This window comes from Hibiscus syriacus, unplaced genomic scaffold (genome assembly GCF_006381635.1).
Source record: "Hibiscus syriacus cultivar Baekdansim isolate YM2019G1 unplaced genomic scaffold, ASM638163v2 tig00110505_pilon, whole genome shotgun sequence".
In the NCBI taxonomy this organism is placed as follows: Eukaryota; Viridiplantae; Streptophyta; class Magnoliopsida; order Malvales; family Malvaceae; genus Hibiscus; species Hibiscus syriacus.
The window spans coordinates 3,606,628-3,631,422 of NW_024062765.1; the positions used below are offsets into that span (position 1 = coordinate 3,606,628).

Here is a 24,795-nt window from a genome sequence, read left to right on the forward strand (position 1 = left end):
TGGAGGTCTCATTGTCACTAAAAGATATCCTACCTATTCTCACTCTTCTTTATCTCTTTAAGTACCCTTACAGCCTAGCTACATTAGTCAACTTTACCCCAAAGAGCGTGATAGCTAGGAAGCGGATGTGACAATAAGATGACAGACAGAACAAACCGTGAGAAACCAGCTACTATTTTCATAAACATGAAAGGGAAGGGTATTTTCGACCTTTTGCTCATTCCAGTTATATTATTTAATCCAGGATCAATCCCTTTTGAATGGAAGCTTAAGCAAAGCAAATAAAGGATCTATCCCTCAAATGTAATTCTTTATCAATTCATATCCAGTTTTACAAAATGCCAACCGCACAACTGAAAACAATTCTTCATTGTTATTATCATTCCAAACAGCATATATTAACTCTTCTAGGATTTTCTGATATCATTTTCCACCCACTTTAAAAACCGTTGGTTTCATGGTGGTAGTCAGGGTAAGTCGATAGGGGGCAGGTAGAAGCTATTAACTGATAGGAAGAAATTTATCCTCGTTTTCAGTTTGCTAGGATTTCTAATCTGTAAACTGAAATCTTTTAAACTGCCAATTGAACACTAATGGAGAAGCTTACACATTATGCATGAATCACAATACAACAGGAATAGTTATATTTGGACCCAAAAGTGGAAACAATAGATGATAAACATAAATTTAACAGAAAAGGGCACTCTTTAGCGGAAAATACCTATTGGTTGTATCATTTTGTATGTAATGGATTATTGTGGAAAGAAGGCAAATGCCATAATCAGTGCCCAAGATAACTTGGATCCCCCATATACTAAATCTGTTCAAGTTTTACATTTAGCAAGTCCTGACCATCAGCATCTCTTACAACACCCATTTGTTCAAGTTTTACATTTAGCAACTCCTAACTATCAGCATCTCTTACAACACCCATTTCTCTATCTAAATCCCTCTCTACTAAATTTCCATACACACTTTTATGCCTACCATAAAAAAAAGAACTGGTCCGCCATGCCTCGACAATGCAGTCTCAAGCAGTTGCTGGTCAACCCCTTGAATCAACTCCTTACTTTCATCCATTGATATGTCACACATGTGTCACGAACCGCGAACTTGTGGATGAGGTCGGCCCACAACAGACTACCAGTGGGGCCGCAACCAGTACAAGGCAAGCTGCTCCCGCTGTGGTGCCGAGACCAACACCTACAGGGGTGTGACAGACGCAGCCTAAGCGGCCCATAAGGGTCATGCCAATACCAAGGTGCACACAGAGTCGAGTAGGGTCAAGACACACCCGTCCCAAACTACCTACAAGCACGACCATCAAACAACAAGGGTCCCCTAGGATCGTGACCACCGCACACCAAGATGCACCTAGAGCCGAGGCCAACGCACGACAAGGTCAGCCGAGGGCTCTAACCAACAAGCAATGGGACGCACTTGGGGTCGGGGGAAACGCACACTGGGTGTACGCCTAGAATCGAGATGAACGCATAAATGAGGCTACTTGAGGGCGAGGGCAACACACATCGAGGGCACACATGGATGAAGCTTGCACACCGAAGGTACACCAAGGGCCGAGGCCAGCACCGACTTAGAGCCCGTCTACCTAATAAAGCCGACCATTCCTTGGAAAATAAATCCAAGTAGCATAGTCCTTGTTTGAATAGGACTCAAAAATTAGAGTTTCAACAAAAGTAAAGAGTTTTACTTGTAGTTAGACTAGGAGTTGTCATGAGATGTAACGGGACTTCATTATAAAAGGATGCCTCCCCACCTCCATTGGACATAGAGAGTTTTGTGTGAATAAACTCAAGCATTCGTGCCAAAAATTTTCCACACACGATTACTTACATTTTTTATGTTTTTTCATCTTGTTTATCGCTAACAACATTAACCGAAGAGTTTAGGCTGACTTAGACTCGAGCAACCGAGCGAGGCATCCAAGAGCCGCACAGACCAGCTAGCCGACAATCTAACCCGTGTCAAGTGGTATCATAGCCAAGTTCATGACTAGATGAGATGGCTTCACAACGTGGCGAGGGGAAACAACATCTGAGGGCGTCGAGACTTACAATGCAAAGAATAAGCGAGAAACATCAAAGGACATGCTCTCATCGCTCCAAGATAAACTCACCATATTTGAGGACTATGCGAGAGAGACCAATGAGGTTTTGGATCTGTTATAATCCATCGATCTTGAGATGCTGGGATCACTAGATCTCTAGAAGCTTGAAGCCTTGCAGAACATCCAGGAGGATGTGCAAATGACACTCAACGGATTAGATGCGAAGAGTTCCCAATAAGATGATGCTTTGGAAGCCCAAATTCCGGCCTTAACACAAGAGGTTGAAGAACTTAAAAACTAGGGTTCCAGAATCGAGGTTAAAAACCTAAAGAAAGAGATCGAACAACTCAAGAGCGAGGTGGCCTTGTGCAAGGCTACTGTGGCTGGCAGTATGCTAACAAGCGTCCCCAAAGGCTGGGCTAAAGCCCCTAAACCAGAAAAGTTCAAAGGGATTAGGTCGGCTAAAGACATTGAAAATTTTATGTGGAACATGGATTAATACTTTCGAGCTATGGGTATCGAGAATGATATTGAGAAAGTAAACATTACTTCTATTTACTTAACTGATTTAACACTTTTATGGTGGCGACGTAAATGCACCGAGATGAAACGAGATGACACCACCATTAGAACCTGGGAAGAATTTCAAGTTGATTTCAAAGAGCAATTTTACCCTTATCATGCCGAGAACAAGGTATGATAAAAACTAAGGCGTCTTAGGCAAGAAAGCTCTATAAGGGAGCATGTTCAACAATTTGCCAAGTTAAGTCTACAAGTCTTCCCGAGTCTAATCGAAGAGGATGGGTTGTTCACCTTCATGGACGGATTAAAGCCATGAGCCAAAAACGAGTTGGAAAGAAGGGGTGTCAAAGAATTGTCTAAAGCTTTGACAATCACCGAATCCCTCATCGAACTTGGTGTTAAGAAACCCAAGCCTTCAAAATCAAAAGCCGATGGTCCTAGTAAGAGAAACCAAGATGAAGGCAACAAAGCCTATCAAGTGATGATGATGAGCCTACAGAAGGCAGAACCCATTGACGCAATAAGTCAAAAGAGAATAGGGATATCCAATCGATCAACTGCTTTAATTGCCATGAGCAATGACACTTTGCAAGAGATTGACCCCACACTGAAAAACTCGTAGTTTTTGTTGTAGAAGACGACAATTCACAGGAAGAAGTATGTAAACATAGCTCAATTACAAGAGTTAAGCCATGGGTAAGTTCCAAGCGAGGAAAGGATCACCGAGGGAAGGAACCACAAAGGGACAAAATTACTCACTCCAAGTTACACAACATCAAAATCGAAAGCAAGGGTTAATGTACGTGAACATCAATCTTACTGGACAATTCAGAGCTGCCCTCGTGAATATCGGGGCAATCGATTTATTCATATAAAAAAAGGTCACCGATGATATTGGACTCAAAATTAAACCATACACGCGTACTTATATTTTTTATGCTTTTCTATCGTGCTTATCATTATAGCAACATCAACCGAAGAGTTTAGGCTGACTTAGACACTGAGCAACCGAGCGAGGCATCTAAAGGTCGCACAAACCAACTAGCCGACAGTCTAGCCCCGTGTCACATGTATGGTCCAACAACATCCACCACATGTCCCTTCTTCAAATACAACCTTCCTCTTAACAAACTTATACTAATGATTCGAATCCTAATGTGACTTTAAGCTAAGAAATCCCTCAATCGCCATTACTCCTAGTTCTCTCAACATTATCTTAGGTTTCATTTCTTTCCCTCTCTATTCTCCGTTTACTAGACTTTCTTTCACCCATGTTATGTTTCGATGTTTTTTATTCCCTAACCTTCAAGTCCTTCAATTTACTCGAACACTTCTCTTCTTCCTTGGAACCCAAATCAGTTATCTCAAATATAGGAAATTTAACTTCCTCATTTCTATTGTTCAACTTTAAAACAACCCAATTACCACCCAACTTCTCCATTATAGTACCTTTGGAACCCATCTATCTCCTTTCAATAAATCTAACATCTTTCCCCACAAAAAACCCATTTACATCATTCTTTACTCTTTCTTCTTTGACAAGATTCTCTTTGACATTCTTCGAACCGTGTGCCCTATCTTTAGATCTATCTTTTGATTTAGGTTCCTTAGAAGTAAACCCTAACTCATCTTTATCAATCCTGCTCTCGTATTGTTTTACTTTAATATATTCTTTTGTTTTTCCCAATTCATCTACTTTCAACCCACCCATAACCAACAAGAAAAGCCTTACCAAAACCCTCCACAGACATATCCTCAAACTCTTCAAACCCTCGATCCTCACGTAGCCTCTCTATATAATATTTAAAATTCTGGAGAAGGACCGTCTCAACCGAAGCTAAGGATGCTGGCAGGGGCTACCTCTATATTATTTGTCTCTCCCTAGGTAGAGTTGTTGCGGATATTGATGAGATTCCATACTCAGAGTTGGGATTAATAGATGAAGAATCGAGCTCGAATTGGAGATTACGAGAGATATCGAATTAGAGAGGGATGTCAAGATTCTTCATCTTCTTGTAGGGACGCCATTCGTTTTGTTTGGGAGGGATTACAAAGGAATGTTTAGAATTGACTAGGGTTTTGGAATGGTCAAATTCAGTGATGAATTGTTTATGATTTTGGGCTTCTTGGGCGGCGGAGAGGTTGGAGATGGCCGCTTTTTGGGTGGGTTTTGATTTGGAAGGGAAATAGAATGAGAGTTTCATGGCGTCGAATCGAAAACTCACTGAACAAAAGAGCATTCCTTGTTTTGATCAGATGAATGGATTATGTCTAGATTGAAGATTAGGGATAGTCATATATCCCAAATTAATCTCCATAATACCCTATTTCTAAATACAATTCTCCCGCCTGTATTTTTTATATATAGAAATAGGGCCTCATTAAAAAACTCTTTCATAACCATTAAGCTCCTAAAAACTCAATGATCATAGGAAAGAGGTAAAGAGTGCCCAAAATATAACTAGTTCAGAACATAAAATACAACTGAAAACCCCTTTAAACTAACCCCAAAGACAACCACCAAATATAAACAAAACAAAAAACCTTGTGTTATCCTATGTTTGATTTAGCTAAACGATCAACTTCCCCATTTATACATCTGTTAACAAGCCTAGTAATTACAGTGAACTCACTAACTAACTTGGCTATAACTCTGAACACATGAACATAAAGATGAACATGTTTCCGGATTGGAAATCACTTTAGCGCATTGTAGGAATCACTCTCTAGAATTAACTTATTTTATCCTCCAACGATTACAAAAACAAATCTAACCCAACATGAATTGCTTTTAACTCAGCAAAGATCGGGGGGCCTGGTCCAGTCGAACTTGAGAAAAACTCCAACCTTTTACTATCAACATCTTTAAGCACACCACCAATACCATTGCATCCCAATCAAAATTAATTGCCCCATCAACATTAAGTTTAAGAAATCCAGGGGATACTACTTAGACTCGGACAAAACAGACCTCGAAGGAATACGATGTTGATTGGCCAAAGTTAAGTCTCCTTTTAGGCAATCCAGAGGGATATAAATATTAGAATACTTAGCCAAAAATATGAAGCCACCCTCTACCTGACCAGAAAAAAGAGCTTAACTTTATCCAAACTGTAACATCCGCAATACCGGGTTAGTGACCAAATTGTAAAGTTTTAGAATTTGGTGACTAAAGTAGAAGAATGAAGGAATTCAATGATTATTGAATATATATTGAGGTTAGTTGGTAATATTAAAGGAAATTAAGGGTATTATGGTCATTTGACCAGAAGGATTTTATATTTTTTTTAAGGTAATATAAACGTGGGATATGTGAGAACCATCGAGAGTGCTCTTCTCCTTTCTTCTTCTTCATACGTGGGAGAGCAAGGCAAAGATTCTACGCATAAAGCAACTCCGGAACGTTTGGCAAGTAAGATCGATCAAGGAAAGAACAGATCGATATTGACTAGTGAGGCCAGGTGAGTGCGTACTATTAGAATATACGTATTGTGTATGAAATTGACTTGCGACAAGTCTTTCCAATATGTTGAATATATGATTGTATGATTATGTATATTACATGAATATTTAGTTGTATTACATGTTAGGTGGTATGAATTTATATGATGTGTTATATGGCAATGATTTATATGATAACAAGAGAAAGGATATAAATTACATGAGTTAGATATATATATATATATATATATATATATATAGGAATTGTATAACCAACTTATGAGATTAAATGAAAAGTGAGATAAGTTAAATAACATGATTTATAGGGCAATATAAGAATGATATATAAATGAGAGACATTGACAGAAGTGATTATATGAATATGTAAACAAGTTATATAGAGAGGATATATGAGCGGAAATGAACATATAATACATGAGTCATATGGTAAAGATTTATGAATCTATAGGAAAATGTTATGGGAACTATGTGATGATAAGTTATGAGAAAATATTTATATAGGTAACAAGCTATGTGATATACTTGGTGTATGAGAATCATACGAGAATAAGAGATGACAATGAGTTACATGCCAGATGAACACAAGAGAAGTGTTATAAGTACGTGACAGATGATTATGAAATCATACGAAAAGTGAAATGTACATGTGAATACATGTTAGTGAAATAAGCTATGTGAACTAGTATAAATAGTATATGTGATTACATAAGTTATATGATATAAACATGTGATATAAGATATAAGCTAAAGAATTATAGGATATGAGATAAGACAGACATATGTGGTTATAAGAGACATGATATGAAAAATAGGAGAAAAGGAAAATGTGATATGTAAAAGTGAATTATTTATATATGAATATGAGAAATGATATAAGCCATGTGACATGATCTATATGATTACATGAATATGCAATATGTATAATGTGATATGATATGAAGTATATGGTTACACCTACATTGGTATGTGACAGAAGAGAAAGAACAAGTGATATGAAATGTTATAAATGATAATGCCCATGTTATGTGATATGAGAGCTAGGGGTATAGTTGGCATGCCAAGAGTCGAGGGTTTACCTATGTTATACGGAACATATGGACAGTTTTACCTATGTCTTTCGAGACATATGGACAGTATACCTATGTTCTAAGGAACATATGGACAGTTTACCGAGGATCTTTATGACCTCTGGACAGTTACCGAGGATCTTTATGACCTCTGGATAGTTACCGGGTCGTGTGACCTGGATAGGTCCTTCGGGACATTTATATGAGCTGTGGTGACAGCATAGTGGTGCACAACCTCAATAGACTCACATATCTACAGTTCTCACAGGTGCACATGGGCTAATAAGAGATAACATGGAATGTAATGTATAAGATATATGTGATGTATATACTTATGGTGATATGTCATGTTTGCTTGAATTATAATGATGTTGATAAAGAAATAATATACATGGGCAATGCAATTGGAAGACAAACGAAAAGTGAAAGTAATACAAGAAGATATGTTGCGTGTGTATGACATGATTATATATATTGTTATCATGCAATAGATACATGCATATTGAAATGTCATGATTCAATGGTATGAATGCACGTTCATGAATTTATTGTTATATGTTTAATTATTACCTCACTAAGTCAACGACTTAGCGTGTGATTGTTTCACACGTAGGTTTCGAGAAGAATAAAGAGTAATGCGGAGCAAGACAGGTCAGTTCTCCTTACCAAATGTCAGATCAGAAAATGTATGCACTGTTTACAGAGTGTAGTTGGCATGTAGTCTAAAGATATAAATGGTATGAATTCTGATATCTGTTGTAAACGTTTTGAAATAATTTAAATGTTATCAAAGTTTTTAAATTACCCACTATTTTATACGAATAAATGTTTGAAAAGTCAATGTGACACTTCGGACTCGTATCCGGATCGGATACGGGTTGGGGGTGTTACATTTAATGGTATCAGAGCTAAGGTTTAGCCGATTCTCGGCATAAACCGAAGTCCAAAGTGTCATAAAAGGTGTACATGCCAACATAGATTGAAAAAAAAAATTCTGATCTTATTGTGTAAGGAGTATGTTGTCTTGCTAATAGAATAAGAATAGTTAAATACAGTAGAAATCCGATCGTGATAATTTCGAAGTAAGTGAAAGGTGATATTCCTGATTGTGATAGCTATTCACTTGCCCTGGCCAGGCAGGATGAAGAGCGGACACCTCAGGAAATGCCTAGTAAGATCAAAAGTTGATTTCAGAAAGCTGAAATCATATCTGAATAATGATAGAAAGTTTTCATCGTTTGGAATCGGAAAAACGATATAGAGTTATTATGTGGATAAGATAAAATATGGTGAACCGGTGTCACCATAAGAATGTTAAAAAGATCTAAGGACGTGATGAGTACGTATAGAAGAACTCAAGGATAAGTGCATCAGTGACAAGTGTATAAGATGTATAAAGTCAGAGCTTATGAGTTTGAAACGAAGTGATAGTATTGCGCATAAACAAGAGTATGTTTATGATAAGGGTTTACAGTTAAGATGAAAAGAGTTAGTATGGGCTAACTAGAGTATGTGATAAAAATGTACTGGAATTATAAGATTATAAGATATTGTCAGGATATGATAACCAGATCTGCAATGGATCTGGATACAGTTGCATATTTGGATCATAATAATGTGGTATAGTAAAGGAAAGGAAGTAAGAATTTGTATATTTAAGTAAAGCTGAGGATTGATAAGAAGAGTTTGAGAATGTGTATCGATGATCAGATTATAGGACACAGGAAGTCAGAATGTTGAGTTGAAGCAAAAGAATTTCAGGATGTATGAGAATAGAGGTGAAATTGATAAGTTGAGTAAGCGAATGTTGAGATAATTTCTATTTGAAAGGATGTATGTGTTTGGTTGATTAGGGTTTGTACCCTAGATTAAACATATGTTATTGACTAGCTGTCAGAGTAAAGGTGATAGAGTTATAAGATTGAAGGAAAATAAAGTTGAGTTAATTGATTATGATGTGAATTTGAATATGGTTGTATATTCTGAGCAGATAACTATGATGTAGAAACTGAGATAAGTATTTTCATGGAACCTTTAGGAAGAAAAATACAAGTATAAGAGTGATAAAGAATGAAGTTATGTATAAGAAATGGGTTATTAGAGTAATGAGGATGCGATGAAGATTGGTACATAAAGATGAGTATAAGTGATAAGACAAGAGTATGTGAACATGAAAGGAAATATATGATTTATGTATAAGGAATAAGGAATAAAGAAATGAAAGGTATTGATTTAAAGGATCAGATACGATAAATATGGAAGTACAGAGGACAATTTTGATATAGAAATAAGACAAGTGTGCAAGGTGATGTGAAAATATTGTTTGACTCCTTAAGTATATGTTTAATCACATTGTAGAAGATTTAAAGTTGTGTTTTGGTTAAATGATGACGAAATACAAGTTTGGTATGGTTATAAGGTAATTAGGAAGTTATGAAGAAATAAATGGATTTATGATATAGAGATGGATGTTACTGTCAACATGATGAGTGACATTATATTGAATTTTAGAAAGGTCAAAGGAAAGATGCATAATCGAATGAGAGAAAAAACAACAATGGATTGGTATTACTGGTTATTGTTGATATGATAAGCAACAGAGGATGAATGTATAAACGAAAAAGATAGTCGGAAAACTAAATGATTGAAAAGTAAGTTTCTGATGATGACAAGAAAGAATAAGTCAGGGAAGCAACATAAGAACATTAGAAGATATGTTCTTATTAAGATGTGCAGTGAAAATTCGAGGACGAATTTTCTTAAAAGGAGGGGATTTGTAACATCCGCAATACCGGGTTAGTGACCAAATTGTAAAGTTTCAGAATTTGGTGACTAAAGTAGAAGAATGAAGGAATTCAATGATTATTTGAATATATATTGAAGGTTAGTTGGTAATTATTAAAGGAAATTAAGGGTATTATGGTCATTTGACCAGAAGGATTTTTATATTTTTTTTAAGGTAATATAAACGTGGGATATGTGAGAACCATCGAGAATGCTCTTCTCCTTTCTTCTTCTTAATACGTGGGAGAGCAAGGCAAAGATTCTACGCATAAAGCAACTCCGGAACGTTTGGCAAGTAAGATCGATCAAGGAAAGATAACAGATCGATATTGACTAGTGAGGCCAGGTGAGTGCGTACTATTAGAATATACGTATTGTGTATGGAAATTTGATTTGCGAATATGTTTCCAATATGATTATGATTGTATATTACATGAATATGTTTAGTTGTATTACATGTTAGGTGGTATGAATTTATATGATATGTGTTATATGGCAATGATTTATATGATAACAAGAGAAAGGATATAAATTACATGAGTTAGATATATATATATATATATATATATATATATATATATATATATAGGAATTGTATAACCAACTTATGAGATTAAATGAAAAGTGAGATAAGTTAAATAACATTGATTTATAGGGCAATATAAGAATGATATATAAATGAGGAGACATTGACAGAATGATTATATGAATATGTAAACAAGTTATATAGAGAGGATATATGAGCGGAAATGAACATATAATACATGAGTCATATGGTAAAGATTTATGAATCTATAGGAAAATGTTATGGGAACTATGTGATGATAAGTTATGAGAAAATATTTATATAGGTAACAAGCTATGTGATATACTTGGTGTATGAGAATCATACGAGAATAGAGATGACAATGAGTTACATGCCAGATGAACACAAGAGAAGTGTTATAAGCTACGTGACAGATGATTATGAAATCATACGAAAAGTGAATGTACATGTGAATACATGTTAGTGAAATAAGCTATGTGAACTAGTATAAATAGTATATGTGATTACATAAGTTATATGATATAAACATGTGATAAGATATAGCTAAAGAATTATAGGATATGAGATAAGACAGACATATGTGGTTATAAGAGACATGATATGAAAAATAGGAGAAAAGAAATGTGATATGTAAAAGTGAATTATATATATATGAATATGAGAAATGATATAAGCCATGTGACATGATCTATATGATTACATGAATATGCAATATGTTATACATGTGATATGATATGAAGTATATGGTTACACCTACATGTGGTATGTGACAGAGAGAAAGAACAAGTGATATGAAATGTTATAAATGATAATGCCCATGTTATGTGATATGAGAGCTAGGGGTATAGTTGGCATGCCAAGAGTCGAGGGTTTACCTATGTTCTACGGAACATATGGACAGTTTTACCTATGTCTTTCGAGACATATGGACAGTATACCTATGTTCTAAGGAACATATGGACAGTTTACTGAGGATCTTTATGACCTCTGGACAGTTACCGAGGATCTTTATGACCTCTGGATAGTTACCGGGGTCTGTGTGACCTCTGGGTAGGTCCTTCGGGACATTTATATGAGCTGTGGTGACAGCATAGTGGTGCACAACCTCAATAGACTCACATATCTACAGTTCTCACAGGTGCACATGGGCTAATAAGAGATAACATGGAATGTAATGTATAAGATATATGTGATGTATATACTTATGGTGATATGTCATGTGTTGCTTGAATTATAATGATGTTGATAAAGATAATAATATACATGGGCAATGCAATTGGAAGACAAACGAAAAGTGAAAGTAATACAAGAAGATATGTTGTGTGTGTATGACATGATTATATATTTGTTATCATGCAATAGATACTGCATATTGAAATGTCATGATTCAATGGTATGAATGCACGTTCATGAATTTATTGTTATATGTTTAATTATTGCCTCACTAAGTCAACGACTTAGCGTGTGATTGTTTCACACGTAGGTTTCGAGAAGAATAAAGAGTAATGCGGAGCAAGACAGGTCAGTTCTCCTTACCAAATGTCAGATCAAAATGTATGTACTGTTTACAGAGTGTAGTTGGCATGTAGTCTAAAGATATAAATGGTATGAATTCTGATATCTGTTGTAAACGTTTTGAAATAATTTAAATGTTATCAAAGTTTTTAAATTACCCACTATTTTATACGAATAAATGTTTGAAAAGTCAATGTGACACTTCGGACTCGTATCCGGATCGGATACGGGTTGGGGGTGTTACACAAACTACCTTTCTCGAACATAATTTCATTTCTTCATTTCCACACAGTCCATAAAATTATACCCGACACAAATTTCCAACTCTCCGATTGAGGAACTAAATCCAACCAGAAAAACAGAAAACTTTCGGGAGTATTAGGTAAAATAGAATATAAATTCCACATTTGAAGAAACTCACCCAAATCCCCCAAACAATATTACATTCAAAGAACAAATGGCTCACCGACTCAGTATACTTACCACAAACCGAACAGGAAGAATCCTCAATACCTCTAACACTCCACCTCAATAAGACGGTTTTAACTGCCAACTTCTGGTGGAAAACCTTCCAAATAAACACCTCTATTTTTTGAGGCATTAAACCAGTCCAAACTATCTTAGACCAACACAACTCCGGAGTGGACAAGGTAGAGATTAAATTAGTACAAGATTTAAACGAATAAATACCTTCCCTATTACCCTTCAAAGTTTAGCAATCATTCACCTCTGAGTCAAGACGAACATTTTCCAGCAGAAGAAACAATTCATACCATAAAGCAAACTCACTCTCCATAAAATTACTTCTCAATTGAATGTCCCAAACCCAGCTCCCATTGCTAAAACTTTTGTAGTTCGCAATTACCCATCATTTTTTACTGACAAAGAAAACAACCTTGGATATTTAGACTTCAACGGTGTATTACATAACCAACTATCATGCCAAAACAAAATGGATTCTCCCTTCCCCACTTGTAAAATAAGATGATTATGAAAACATAAACAAAAAGCATCATTCGATCGATAGTTGTTAATGACTCTTTTTCAAAGCCAAGACGCAATGGAGGATGCACAATTGTCCATCGCAATAGATATTCTATCTAAATTATACTTACAACAAACCAACCTCTTCCACCAAGAATCATTCTCAATACTAAACTTACACACCCATTTTCCCAAAAGAGCTTTATTCCTCATTTAAATCGGTGATACCCAAACCCCAAAATCTTTCTTTTTACAAACTATTAATCATTTCACCTACTGTATCCGATTTTTTTTGAGCAGTACATCCCCACAAAAAATTGGCCATTAGAGCTTCCAACTTTCTCCGGACTCCAACTGACATTTTGAATAAGGACATATAATAGTTTGGTAACGAATTCAAGACTGATTTAACTAGAACAACCTTTCCCACAAGGGATAAAGTTCATGTTTTCCACCCAGTCAACTTGTGAAAAAAATTATTGACAATTGGTTCACAAAGGGTAACCGAATTTCTTCTTGCACCCAATGAAAGCCCCAGATACTCCGTCGGAAAGACGCCAAAACTACACCCAATAGAGCTTGCCCGCTCTTTGACTATATGATCATCCACATTTATGCTATAAATCTCACTCTTTGAAAGATTCAACATCAAACCAGTGCATAATTCAAAGATAACCAAAATCCTCTTTAAGTTCTTCAATTGAGCTTCTGAAGCTTTGTAAAAAATTATCAAATCATCAGCGAATTGCAAATTAGATAGTAAGAAAGAATTATGTCACATCCAATCTGAAAACCATCAAACAACCCTAACTCAACTACTTTACAAAGCAACATATTAAGAAATTCTCCCCCTAAATTGAACAAAAGAGGTGATAATGAACACCTTTGGTGTAAACCCTGTGAAACTTTAAACTTTCTATGGGAGATCTATTCACTAAAACTGAAATGGAAGTTAAAAATAAACACTTTAAAACCCAAGATCGTCATCTCTGGCCGAACCTCATGTACTCCATAATTTTGAGTAAGATCTCCCAATCAAAAGTATCACATGCTATACTAAAATCCACTTTGAACACTAAACCTTTCCTCCATTTCCTCCTCCAATAGTCAATGCCTTCATAAGGAATGAAGGAACAATCACAAATTTGTCTACCAAGAATGAATGCAAACTGTTAATGGCCAATCAACATGTTTATGCACAACCTTAATCTTTTTGAAAGAACTTTAGACATAATCTTATACAAACTCCCTACCTAACTAATATGCCTATAATCCTCTATTCCAACCGGGTTTGGTTTCTTCGGAATTAGCATAATAAAAGAGCGATTCACGTCCTTGCTTATCTTCTTCCCCTTATAGAACCCCTTAAAAAACTTCATAATTTCATATTTCAAAACCAGCCAAAATCTCTTAAAGAAACCCATATTCAACCCATCCGGCCCCGGAGCCTTATTATTATCCGAAGAGGTGATTGCCTCCCAAATTTCATCTTCTAAAAAATTCCTTTCCAAACCGTCTCTCTACTCCTCGGAAAGTCTTTTGAAATTAAGATCCAAATATTCCACCTCTAAAGTAGGCTTGCAATTTTATACTTTCTTGAAATAAAGAAAGATATGGGATTTTATTAAATTTGGATCCGAAGTTTGAGAACCATCCACTTCCAGCGACTTTAAAGCATTAGCTCTACCTCTGTTCGATGCACACTGATGGAAATATTTTGTGTTTCGATCATCATCCCCTATCCAAATTGCCTTCGATTTTTGAAACCAAATAAGTTAATCTTTTTTGTACAGGACCATAGTTATCTCTTATATTTTACAATGTCCTCCATCGAAACCATTGGATTCCCATGTTGAACTTATGTTTCCCGAATAGAAATTGATTTCTCCAAATTCTCAATGAATTTCAGTAATTGCAAACAGTTGTTTTTTTACCAGCTTTTTATCACCTCCTTTGATTCCTTTAATAAGTTTTTGATACTCCTCTTTTTCCCCACCTTCATCTCATTGATCTTTCCTTCTAACATTATCTGAAATCCAACCTCATCCATAATATAATTAAAGAGTTTGAAAGGTTTCGGACCCCAGTTAATCTTACTCGAATCCAATGTCATTACATTATGATCCGAAAGAGATTTTGGTAGTAAAACCTAAACAATATCTGGGAACATCAGTAAAAATTTATCATTCACTAGAAACCAGTCCAATCTCCCAAAAGAAGGTTCTTCCTTATTGTTACACTATGTGAAACTCCCTCCAGCCAATGGAAGATCCAAAAGCTTAGCTTGAAACACAAAATCCCTAAATAGCCTTATAGAGTTAACATTCTGTGATTTCCCCTTTTTCTCATCATTCGATAAATAAGCATTGAAATCACCTCCTATGCACACAGAACAGTCCATCGAACCAACATAATTGAATAATTCTTCAAAGAAAGCCTCATTTCCGACTCAACTGATGGACCATATATATTTAAAAAAAAACAACATTCTTCATTTAATTCCTTAATTATTCCTTTAATTACGATTAATCTAAACGAGAAATGATGCAACTGATGATTGAACCAATTTTCATCCCATGTGCTTAAGATACCACCTGACGTTTTTTTTTTCTGACGGTGACTCTGCATACCCACCAAGATACTTGCCTCCTAACTTTTTTATCAAAGAAGGTCTCACCCTCTCTAATTTTGTTTCTTGTAAAAAAGAAATGAAAGCTTCCGATTGATAACCACCTTCCTAACTGCCCTTACCTTTTCTTTCCTTCCTAATCCCCTGATATTCCAAGTAACACACGAAAATCCAACCATTTCAACTGAAAACTACACCTACCCCAAGCTGTGGGATTAATTCCCACCATCTTCCCCATTATTATGATTCATTTCGGAGTATTTATTTGAAAAAGCACTCTTTCCTCCTTTAAAATTGACACTCAACATTCTGTTCAACTGCCAAGTAGAGACAAACTCCTTATCCTCTATAGGGAAATCAGTCGCAGAACAACCCCTCTCCGACTCCACTGAATTAAACTTCTTACTTGATCTACTGTACAGTCTCTCACAAAATACAGTAGTAGCACTGTTGGATCTTCTTCGATTAGATACAGGAGAAGGAAAACCTTTTCTGGTAATCACCTTCTCAGGCGAACTATATTTATACCCATTGACTTTTAAATCAGTCCCTCGTACACCTCCTTCTTGAAGAACCAGTTCCAAATTCCCTTGAGACTCTGCCTGTCCCTCTTTCTTTTTTTCCAACTCCCATAATCTTTAAGTTAATAGTTGGCCCAGATGGAGAAAATCTAAATAAGGGAGACATGGACTCACTATTACTTTCAGAGTGGGCTTGTTCATTTTTCAGCTGTTTAAATTTTTTCCTAATACCTAACCCCTCAAAGTTTTCTGTCAACTTTCTCCCATAATCCAAAAATCCTGATAATCTTTCTTCATTATGTTCCCCCATCACATACTTGCTGCGTTGACTTTGACATTTCACAGCCGCCAACAAAATCATCAACTTCAATCTTATCCATCAATGTGTCAACCCTATACCGAGTTTCCTTATCTGACTGATCACTTTTTTCAAACTCCTCTTCTGCCCGACCAACCACCACTGCTTCCCGACATTCTTCCTCTTTCTCCGACACTGCACCCTCACCGGACCTATTCTCTGAGGCCAACGCTGAATAAAATTCTGAAACTACATATGATTTTCTAAAAACAGACACTGTCTTTATTTTTACCTTATATGATCTCCCATAAGATCCTAATGTGATCACTTCAAGAATATCAAAAGGGCTCGCCTCCCTTAACAACACCCTATCATCTCTTTTCACCGTAGAGTCTTGAATGCATATCATCTTTCCCCACCACCCAACAAGCTTCTCCAGAAAATGAGCATTCCAACACAATAAGGGAACACCATCAAATTCCACCGAACAGAAAGCCAATGGGACTCCATCTTCGCTTAAAAGAGATTCAAGCCAATCAAACCAAAAAAGTAATTCATCATTCGTCTTCAACCACACCTCATTTAACACTTCAATCGAATCAAAAGTGACCAGACAGGAGTTCCAAGCATAACCCTAGCTGGTTTATCCCTTCACTGACCAATCCCTTTTGAACCAACTCCAAATCGAATAAAGGTTTGATGATCCATGTTAAAGATCTTTTAAACTACTCCGATTCATTTGCAGGGATGTGCATCTCCCACATATTTCTCAATCCAGGAGCCCTTCGGGAACACCCTTATCTATGTTCCTTTAACACTGGTTCATCACTCTTCTTCCTATTTGAGACCAAAGCATCCTTGTAAGATCTTCCATCTCTCAAGCTGCTTAAAGATTATGCTCCCTCTCTTATCGTCCTCTCCTCTCCCTTGATTGACATATCTTTTTCTTTCTGGGATCTAATGGCAGTTGCAATTTTAGACCTATAACTTTGATATTTCGCAGCCCCTACAGTCACTTTCTTTCCATCAATCCACGCTCCATTGACGTTTTCAATCGCCTTCTTTAAGCCTTCCTCATTCTCAAACTGAATGAAAGCGAACGTTTGATTCCTATACTTCGGATTTTTTGAAACATTCGGAATGTAAACCCGCATTACTTGACCCTGGTGTTGAAAAAGTTCTCTAACAACTCTCCTTGATACTCTCTTGCTCAAGTTATCTACAAACGCCGTCCATTCCTCACCGGAGGACGTTTGACTGACCAAATTTACTCTTTCTCTCACTCGTCTCTCTCTCATGTTTTGATTTGTAAGATAATCCTAACTAATTTTACCTCATTTAGTACCTTCCTTTCTTTTCGAAACTACAGGGAAAAATATTGAGAAAATAAAATCAATCGAACTTTGATTTTAATTAGAAATTAAAAATATTTGGGTACGAACCAACTTAACTCAGTAGTAAAGGAAATATTGTTATTCCTAGAGGTTACGGGTTCGAGAACCAGTAATTACAAAGGTGACTGAGCATTTATTGTCAAATAGTTAAGAGTAGTTAGAACAAATACTACTTTGTAATTATATTTAGCTTAATAAATATATATATATATATATATATTTGGTTTATTTATCAAAAGGCTCAAGATTCATATAAAGCTAATCAAGAGCACCCATTAGCTACAAGTTTAGACATTACAGACCAATCTATATATGTATTTATCTGGGTGAAGTACAATAACTGTTAACCGTGGAACTATTGTGACTTCATGACTATTATTTTACTGTGAAGAAACTAAAGTGTAAAGGTGAGGGCATGGAAACTCAAGCATGGTTTCTTTTTCTTGTCTCCAAGCTTAAAGCGCCCAGATTTCTTCCGGCACAATGATGCAACCGCCTCCTTCATCGATTCTGGTCCGGACACCAAGACTCCAGTATCGGATCCACCGGTTTCATTCAGGAATGTGGTGAACACATCTGATGAGAGATTCCATCATTTAGACGAGTTAGAAATATTAATTAGAACATTATATGATAACAAGATGAACAGAGCAGATTAGTATGGGTTCTATTTCAATGAAGTGCATATATATTTATGAAAATACCTTCCAAATCAGGCCTCCCTCCAAATTGGATTTCATGTTCCTCCTCAACTACACCTTTCATCTCTATCGAACTTCGTTGCCGTACCATTTCTTCATTCGGTATTTCTTTATTCAGTCGTCTCCATCTCAAAATAATTGCTACCAAACCGGTGCATGCTAAAGACATGAAGAAAGAAGCTATGATAAGTATATCAGCAACCAAAGAGGGGCCTTTTCTTTAGGGGCCTTCATTTTCGAGGAACCGATCAATTTTGAAGAGTGAACATCACTAGTCTTTTCAGAGGGAACAAATATGCGGTTGAAACTGATGAGAAAAGCAAGGAATATAACGGAAGCAATTCCTGCCAATGCAGCATTCCGATACAAGGTTTCCGGTCCATGTATCGAGTAACTCAGACCCTTTATGCGAAAGTGAACTGTCTGCACTTGAGATGCCTCATTAAGCAATTCTCCTACTGTTGCACCACACTTCTTTTCCTGTGTGACATAAACTTTTAGTTTTAGATGCCATTTCTGTGAGGGTTGGTTTTGCAGTAGGTGAGAAACCGATTTTAAAGGGCCAATGTCTTGGGATCGTTTAACGACGTATATCAGCTGAATTCTGGATGGGATTCTATATCTACTGCTGCTTTTCCCTCGAGTTGCAGCCATTTCATGCAGCATGCTCAAGAATGGTGTTATTCCAATTCCACCAGCAACCAAAAGTAGATTATCATGTCTGCAAAGAATTTTAGATTCCAACAAAAAGAAAATTAGAAGAGAATTCAATTTTAGATACCATGAAATCTCAAGTTATATGATTCTATTTCACACCTCAGAAAGTTAAGAGAGGAAGGACCATAGGGGCCTTCTATTGCAACAGGTATGGATTTCAACTTTTCAGCATCAGAGTCTAGCTGAGCCTGTATATTGTCATATACAGAATTTGTCCAACGTCCATCACATTTAATTAAAACAGACATCGTATGGCTATCGACAGTCGAACTCGAAGTTATACTGAAGGAATGCCACTGAAATCTGGATATACTTGGTATCTTCATAAATATTATACTTGTGGGTGTATATTTCAATCCTGAAATGAGAATAGAAACTACATCGTTTAAACTTTCTCAAACGTTCTTTTGACATGGTATTCAGTAAAAAAAACACCAGAACTTACCTGTTTCTTTGGAAGGATAAGTTCTACAACTTTACAAGGGTATAATCTTGCTGAAAGAATATAAGTTTGAGGCCTTGATTGTAGGATGCGAAGCACCTTGTCAACACCAAAGAGAAACACCCCGGGGAAGATCATATAAAAGTGTCGATCTCCGGCATGAAGCAAGAAAAATACTAGGAAGATTATGTACATGTGGTGCATGTAATAGAAGATTTCAAATCTTTTCCTTCTGATTTGAGGAAGTGACGTGATCCACATAACCAACCCCACAACCAATGCAATCTCTCCGGCAACATATATTCGACCGGTCCTCTGCCATTTAACTATCTGTTTTTCAAACAAATGTGACACTGTCAGATTATGTAGGAAAACTTAACAAGTAGTGTAACGGGTTTCAATCATATTTACTATGACCTTATCCTGAATATTGTGGCTGACGCCCCAAATGAATAAGGTGCTGGAACCATGAAAAGTAGCGAAACAGATCATTGCAGTCCCTAGCCATATGTGGTATCTCACAGAAGCTTCAAACTGGATGCCGAGTATTCGAAACACAGCCAGCTCCCTCAAAATGGGAAGAAGAAGCAAAGCCAGGCAGGCCTCTGCTAGCAAACCGAATCGGGTTGCCACTTTTAGATACTTGAATTGCCATCTAAATTCGAAACAGACACTCATGGATAAGTAACTTTTGATATTATTGATTCTAGAATCTGTCATGTTACGAATCATAGTAAGAGATTCCCAGGAACTCACAAGTCCAACTTCAAAGATTCAACAGGTCCCAACTTGGTAAAGTCCTGAGATATTCGTGAATAAAAAGTCCATGCTAGGAAGAAGATAAAGAGAAATACTGAGAGAATCTCTACACTGGATAAAATGCCGATAAGATTACTCGTAACAAGCGGATTTGACAAAGCAGCAGTTGGACTCCTTGTTTGTCTACAGTCACAAATAATGTAAGCATATATGCATATATATACCCAAAGGATGCAATTGAATGGTATAATTATAATACCTCCTTGTTTGCCCCCAAGACTGCAAATTCAAGTATACAAGTCCAACCATAGCCAGAGCAATTATAGGAAACGTATACACGGCAAAGTCAAGACCTGTAAAATACCCATTATTGGATCAATATTGATGAAATAATTTGCAGGGTGGAAAGTGAGGAATATGGAAAAATATGGGGAGGTTTGAATATTCTCAAGTATTTACCATAGTAGCCAAACACAGTACTTCGAGCACTGCGTTCTGCTGCTTTCCAATTTCTTGTCCATAAATTGGTAGGTTTGAGCAACCAGAGAGAGATCCAGGCAGTGAATATTAAGATCATGAGTACTTTGAGAGCAAGAACAACCCCTGGTTTTCCCATCTCTAATTTGTTCTGAAATGGTTGCAGGATGCAGTTAGTATGAGAATGGACTTTATATAAAGAGCTGTGTTTAGAGAAAAGATTTGGCTCCACTGTGATTGGCACTAGCACTAGCACTAGCACTACCATTACCACTAGCAATATGTAGATGATAAAGAAAGAATGGAGTTAGGCCCATTAGCTGTAACTATAAGCAAGGAGTGCCCACCACTTGCAGTTGCAGAGTCACTCCTTTCCTCATGGATGGAAGTGAAAAAAGGATTCTTTCCCTCGTATCCAAACAACTAGATATTCTAATTCTTCATTATTCTACGTTTGACGGACTGGTGATTTTGTTGGTCGGTAATTTAATTTAAGATTAAAAAATAATGATTTATGATGTAATTAAAAATGTGATAAAAATAATAACATTTTAGGTTGAGCATAACTTAAATTATTATCTTTTTCTTAACATTTTCGGTTCAACCGAAAATGTTATATTCTTCGTAACATTTCAGATTCAACTGAAAATATTAATGAAAATGTAATATTTTAAGTTCTGTTCAACTTAAAATATTATGATTTTTATCACATTTTCGATTACATCAAGATAGGTTGTCACTTCTTAAATTTTCTCAATTTATTATTTTAACAATATTTTTATTAGTTTGAAGTTAACTACATGTCACGTCATGGTATTTTTATGTGATATTTCTATAAATTATTGATTTTTTTAATATTTTTTAAATTCTGATAAGCTTTTGTGTTTTTAAAATTGAATTTTTATATTTACTATATATAATATTATTAATTAAATCGACGTCACAAATTAACTGGATTTCATATTATTATAATATTAACTTTACCACACTTAAAAGAGTTTTCAAATAAAATATAAAAATCATCGAATTATATTTAAAATATTGATGTACACACTCTTTATTATTTTGTTACGATAATTAAATATTTTTCATAATCTATAAACTATCTTTTAATATACATCAAATATGTGGTAAAATTAGGGTAAATACATTATCGCTAAATATTTACGTGACCAAAACGAAATCGTGAAAATAGTTGGATTGCTAAATATACAATTCAGACTAAAATTTAATATAAATAATTTTACTTTATATTGTAAAAAGTGGAAGAGAGAGTCAATGGAGATGGCTTGACTCCCTTCCCTTTGGGCTTAAAGTTGGCCAACTTTTTTTTAAGTTGTCTGGTGATACTAAAACTAAGGTGTTCATTTTTTTGGTTTTAAATGATCGAATCGAATTAGTTTGGTTAATTCGATCGGTCATTAAATTAGTTCGGTCGAAAAATGATTAATAAATTTTTTAGAATTCGGTTAACGGTTAATTCGATTCAAAATCGGTTAATTAACCGAAATTAAATTTTAAATATTAAATATATTATATATAACATATGGGTTCATCTCAAATAATTTAAAACTCAATTAATAATTTAAGATCCAATAACTTTTAAACCTAAATCAATATTAATTAATTAAAAAATCCATATAAAATTTTTATTTTATAATTATATATTATTTAAATTAATTGTAAACTGTTTTTTAATTAAAAAATATTCAATTTTTATATAAATTAGAAAATTTAAAAAAATTATGTTAATTCGAAAATTAACCGAATTAACTAAAATTTATTCGGTTCGGTTAATATTTAAAAAACGATTCGGTTAACAGTTAAAGAAAGAAAGTTCGGTTAATTCAATTAATGATAATTCAGTTCGGTCGGCCACCGTTTTTACCGAATGAACACTTTTAACTAAAACAAAAGGATTTGTTAAAACCATTTTCACTATTTTTGTGAAATTTGGATGATTTTCAAAATCAATGCTCGGTTTGTAGATTTCTTACATCTTTTATGATTAAATGGTAGTAAAAAGTTGTTTTAGATGATTAATTAAATTAATAAATATAAATATTATAATTTTTTAATATATATTTATTACCTTATAGTTATCTATTACTATTTAAAAAGGAATGGCCAGCTTTTAAATGAGCAGGGAATTAAAGTGTTAGATGATAACGGATATGCATTGATATGTCAGAAAACTTGGCAGTATTCAATGTGGAAGAAACAAACTAAGAAATAAAAATTAAGGTAAAATTCGTAAATAATCCTCCGATTATAGGTATATTTTATTAAATATCTAATTACAAAAATTATAACATAATTGTTTAATTTAAAAAAATTAATCTTTTTCGTTAAAATTTTAAAAATATATGATATATAATTAATAAAATAGCATAATAAAATTTTAGGTAACTTATATAAATAACCCTCAAACTTGTAGGGAACTTGCATTTTAATTACTAGACTTTTAAAACTTATAATATAATCATTAAACTTTAAATCTCTTTTTATTGTGATCAGTACCGTTATAAAAATTGATGTGTCACGTTAAAGTTTATTTCTTTTTTTATTATTTCATTTTCTATTTAAAAAAAAATCCTTAGGTGACGTTTGGTTCGTAGGAATTCCTTAGAATTAAGGGAATTGTAATCTAATTCCACCACTTTCCCATGTTTGGTTCAAGTTTTCAAAGGGAATTGGAATCCCTCATGACTTCAACTTTCCATCAAATGAGGTAAAGTGAATTTCATCCATTCTATGATGGAATTCAATTCTCTTGTTGGAGGGAATTGAAATTTGACCATACTCTCCTCATCAATCTTTGGTAACTTATTCATATATTGAATAAAAATATTTTTTTTATTTCGGGTCGAGTTTCTAATTCATATATTCGGGTTGGGTCGGGTCGGGTCAGTTTTTTTAAGTGTGATATTCGGGTTGGGTCGAGTTCGAGTTTAGGGTGAAAAATACCCGACCCGATCCGACCCGAAAATATATATAATTTTACCTTATATATTTAGGAATAATTACAATAATACCCCTCTATATATAATTTTTTTCAATTAAGTCACTGTTTTTATTTAACAAAAATAATTTTTTTATTATTTCGGGTTAGGTCGGGTCGGGTTTCTAATTCATATATTCGGGTCGGATCAGGTGAAATTTTATTTTGGTCGGGTCGTTTTTTTTAGTGTGATATTCGGGTCGGGTTCGGGTTTAGGGTGAAAAATACCCAACCCGACCCAAAAAATATATAATTTACCTTATATATTTAGGAATAATTACAATAATACCCCTCTATATATAATTTTTTTCTTTCAATTAAGTCATTTTTATTGAATAAAAATAATTTTTTTATTATTTTGGGTCGGGTCGGGTTTCTAATTCATATATTCGGGTCGGGTCGGTGAAACTTTATTTTGGTAGGGTCGGGTCTCGGATGGAGGTTTCCTTGTTCTCGGGTCGGGTCGGGTGGACCAAAAACCCGACCCAACCCGACCCATGGCCATCCCTAATTAAGATAATTTTAACTTATGATGTTTATTAACATGATTTTTATAATTTATTGAAATGAATAATCAATCAATAAAATTAAAATTTAATATTTTTAAATTTTTTTAATATATTGCTACATGTAATTTATAAAACAAACTAAAATTAAGCAAAAAAAAACAAGTAGGGTAATCCTGTCATTTTACATTACTGAAATCAAATTCATCTGACATGTCTGCGAACCAAACAAAATATGGAATTAGATTCCAATTCAATTTCATGCCAACCAAACAGAATATGGAATTGGATTCCAATTCCTGACAGATTTCAATTTCTTCACAGATTCTAATTCCCTCAGAAACATTCCAACGAACCAAACGTCACCTTAGTTCTTTCTCCGACTAACCATCACTGCATAT

The 24,795-nt window shown here is 35.0% G+C and overlaps 2 protein-coding genes and 1 pseudogene across 2 annotated transcripts; all 3 read right to left on the bottom strand.

The window, feature by feature from the left end:
* Window positions 1-781: 781 nt before the first annotated feature.
* On the bottom strand, window positions 782-4,808 carry LOC120129909 (annotated as a pseudogene).
* Window positions 4,809-17,290: 12,482 nt separating this feature from the next.
* LOC120130022 (serine/arginine-rich splicing factor 2-like) lies at window positions 17,291-17,695 on the bottom strand. Its single transcript, XM_039147377.1, has one exon. The coding sequence runs from the start codon at window positions 17,693-17,695 to the stop codon at window positions 17,291-17,293; it is 405 nt and encodes a 134-aa protein (XP_039003308.1).
* Window positions 17,696-18,039: 344 nt separating this feature from the next.
* On the bottom strand, window positions 18,040-21,244 carry LOC120130049 (ferric reduction oxidase 8, mitochondrial-like). Its single transcript, XM_039147397.1, is given in 9 exon segments — window positions 18,040-18,367; window positions 18,496-18,693; window positions 18,696-19,213; window positions 19,309-19,567; window positions 19,645-19,981; window positions 20,069-20,306; window positions 20,408-20,593; window positions 20,670-20,763; window positions 20,870-21,244. Coding segments are annotated over 9 exon segments (2,298 nt in total). The 5' UTR covers window positions 21,156-21,244; the 3' UTR covers window positions 18,040-18,185.
* Between the last annotated feature and the right edge of the window lie 3,551 nt (window positions 21,245-24,795).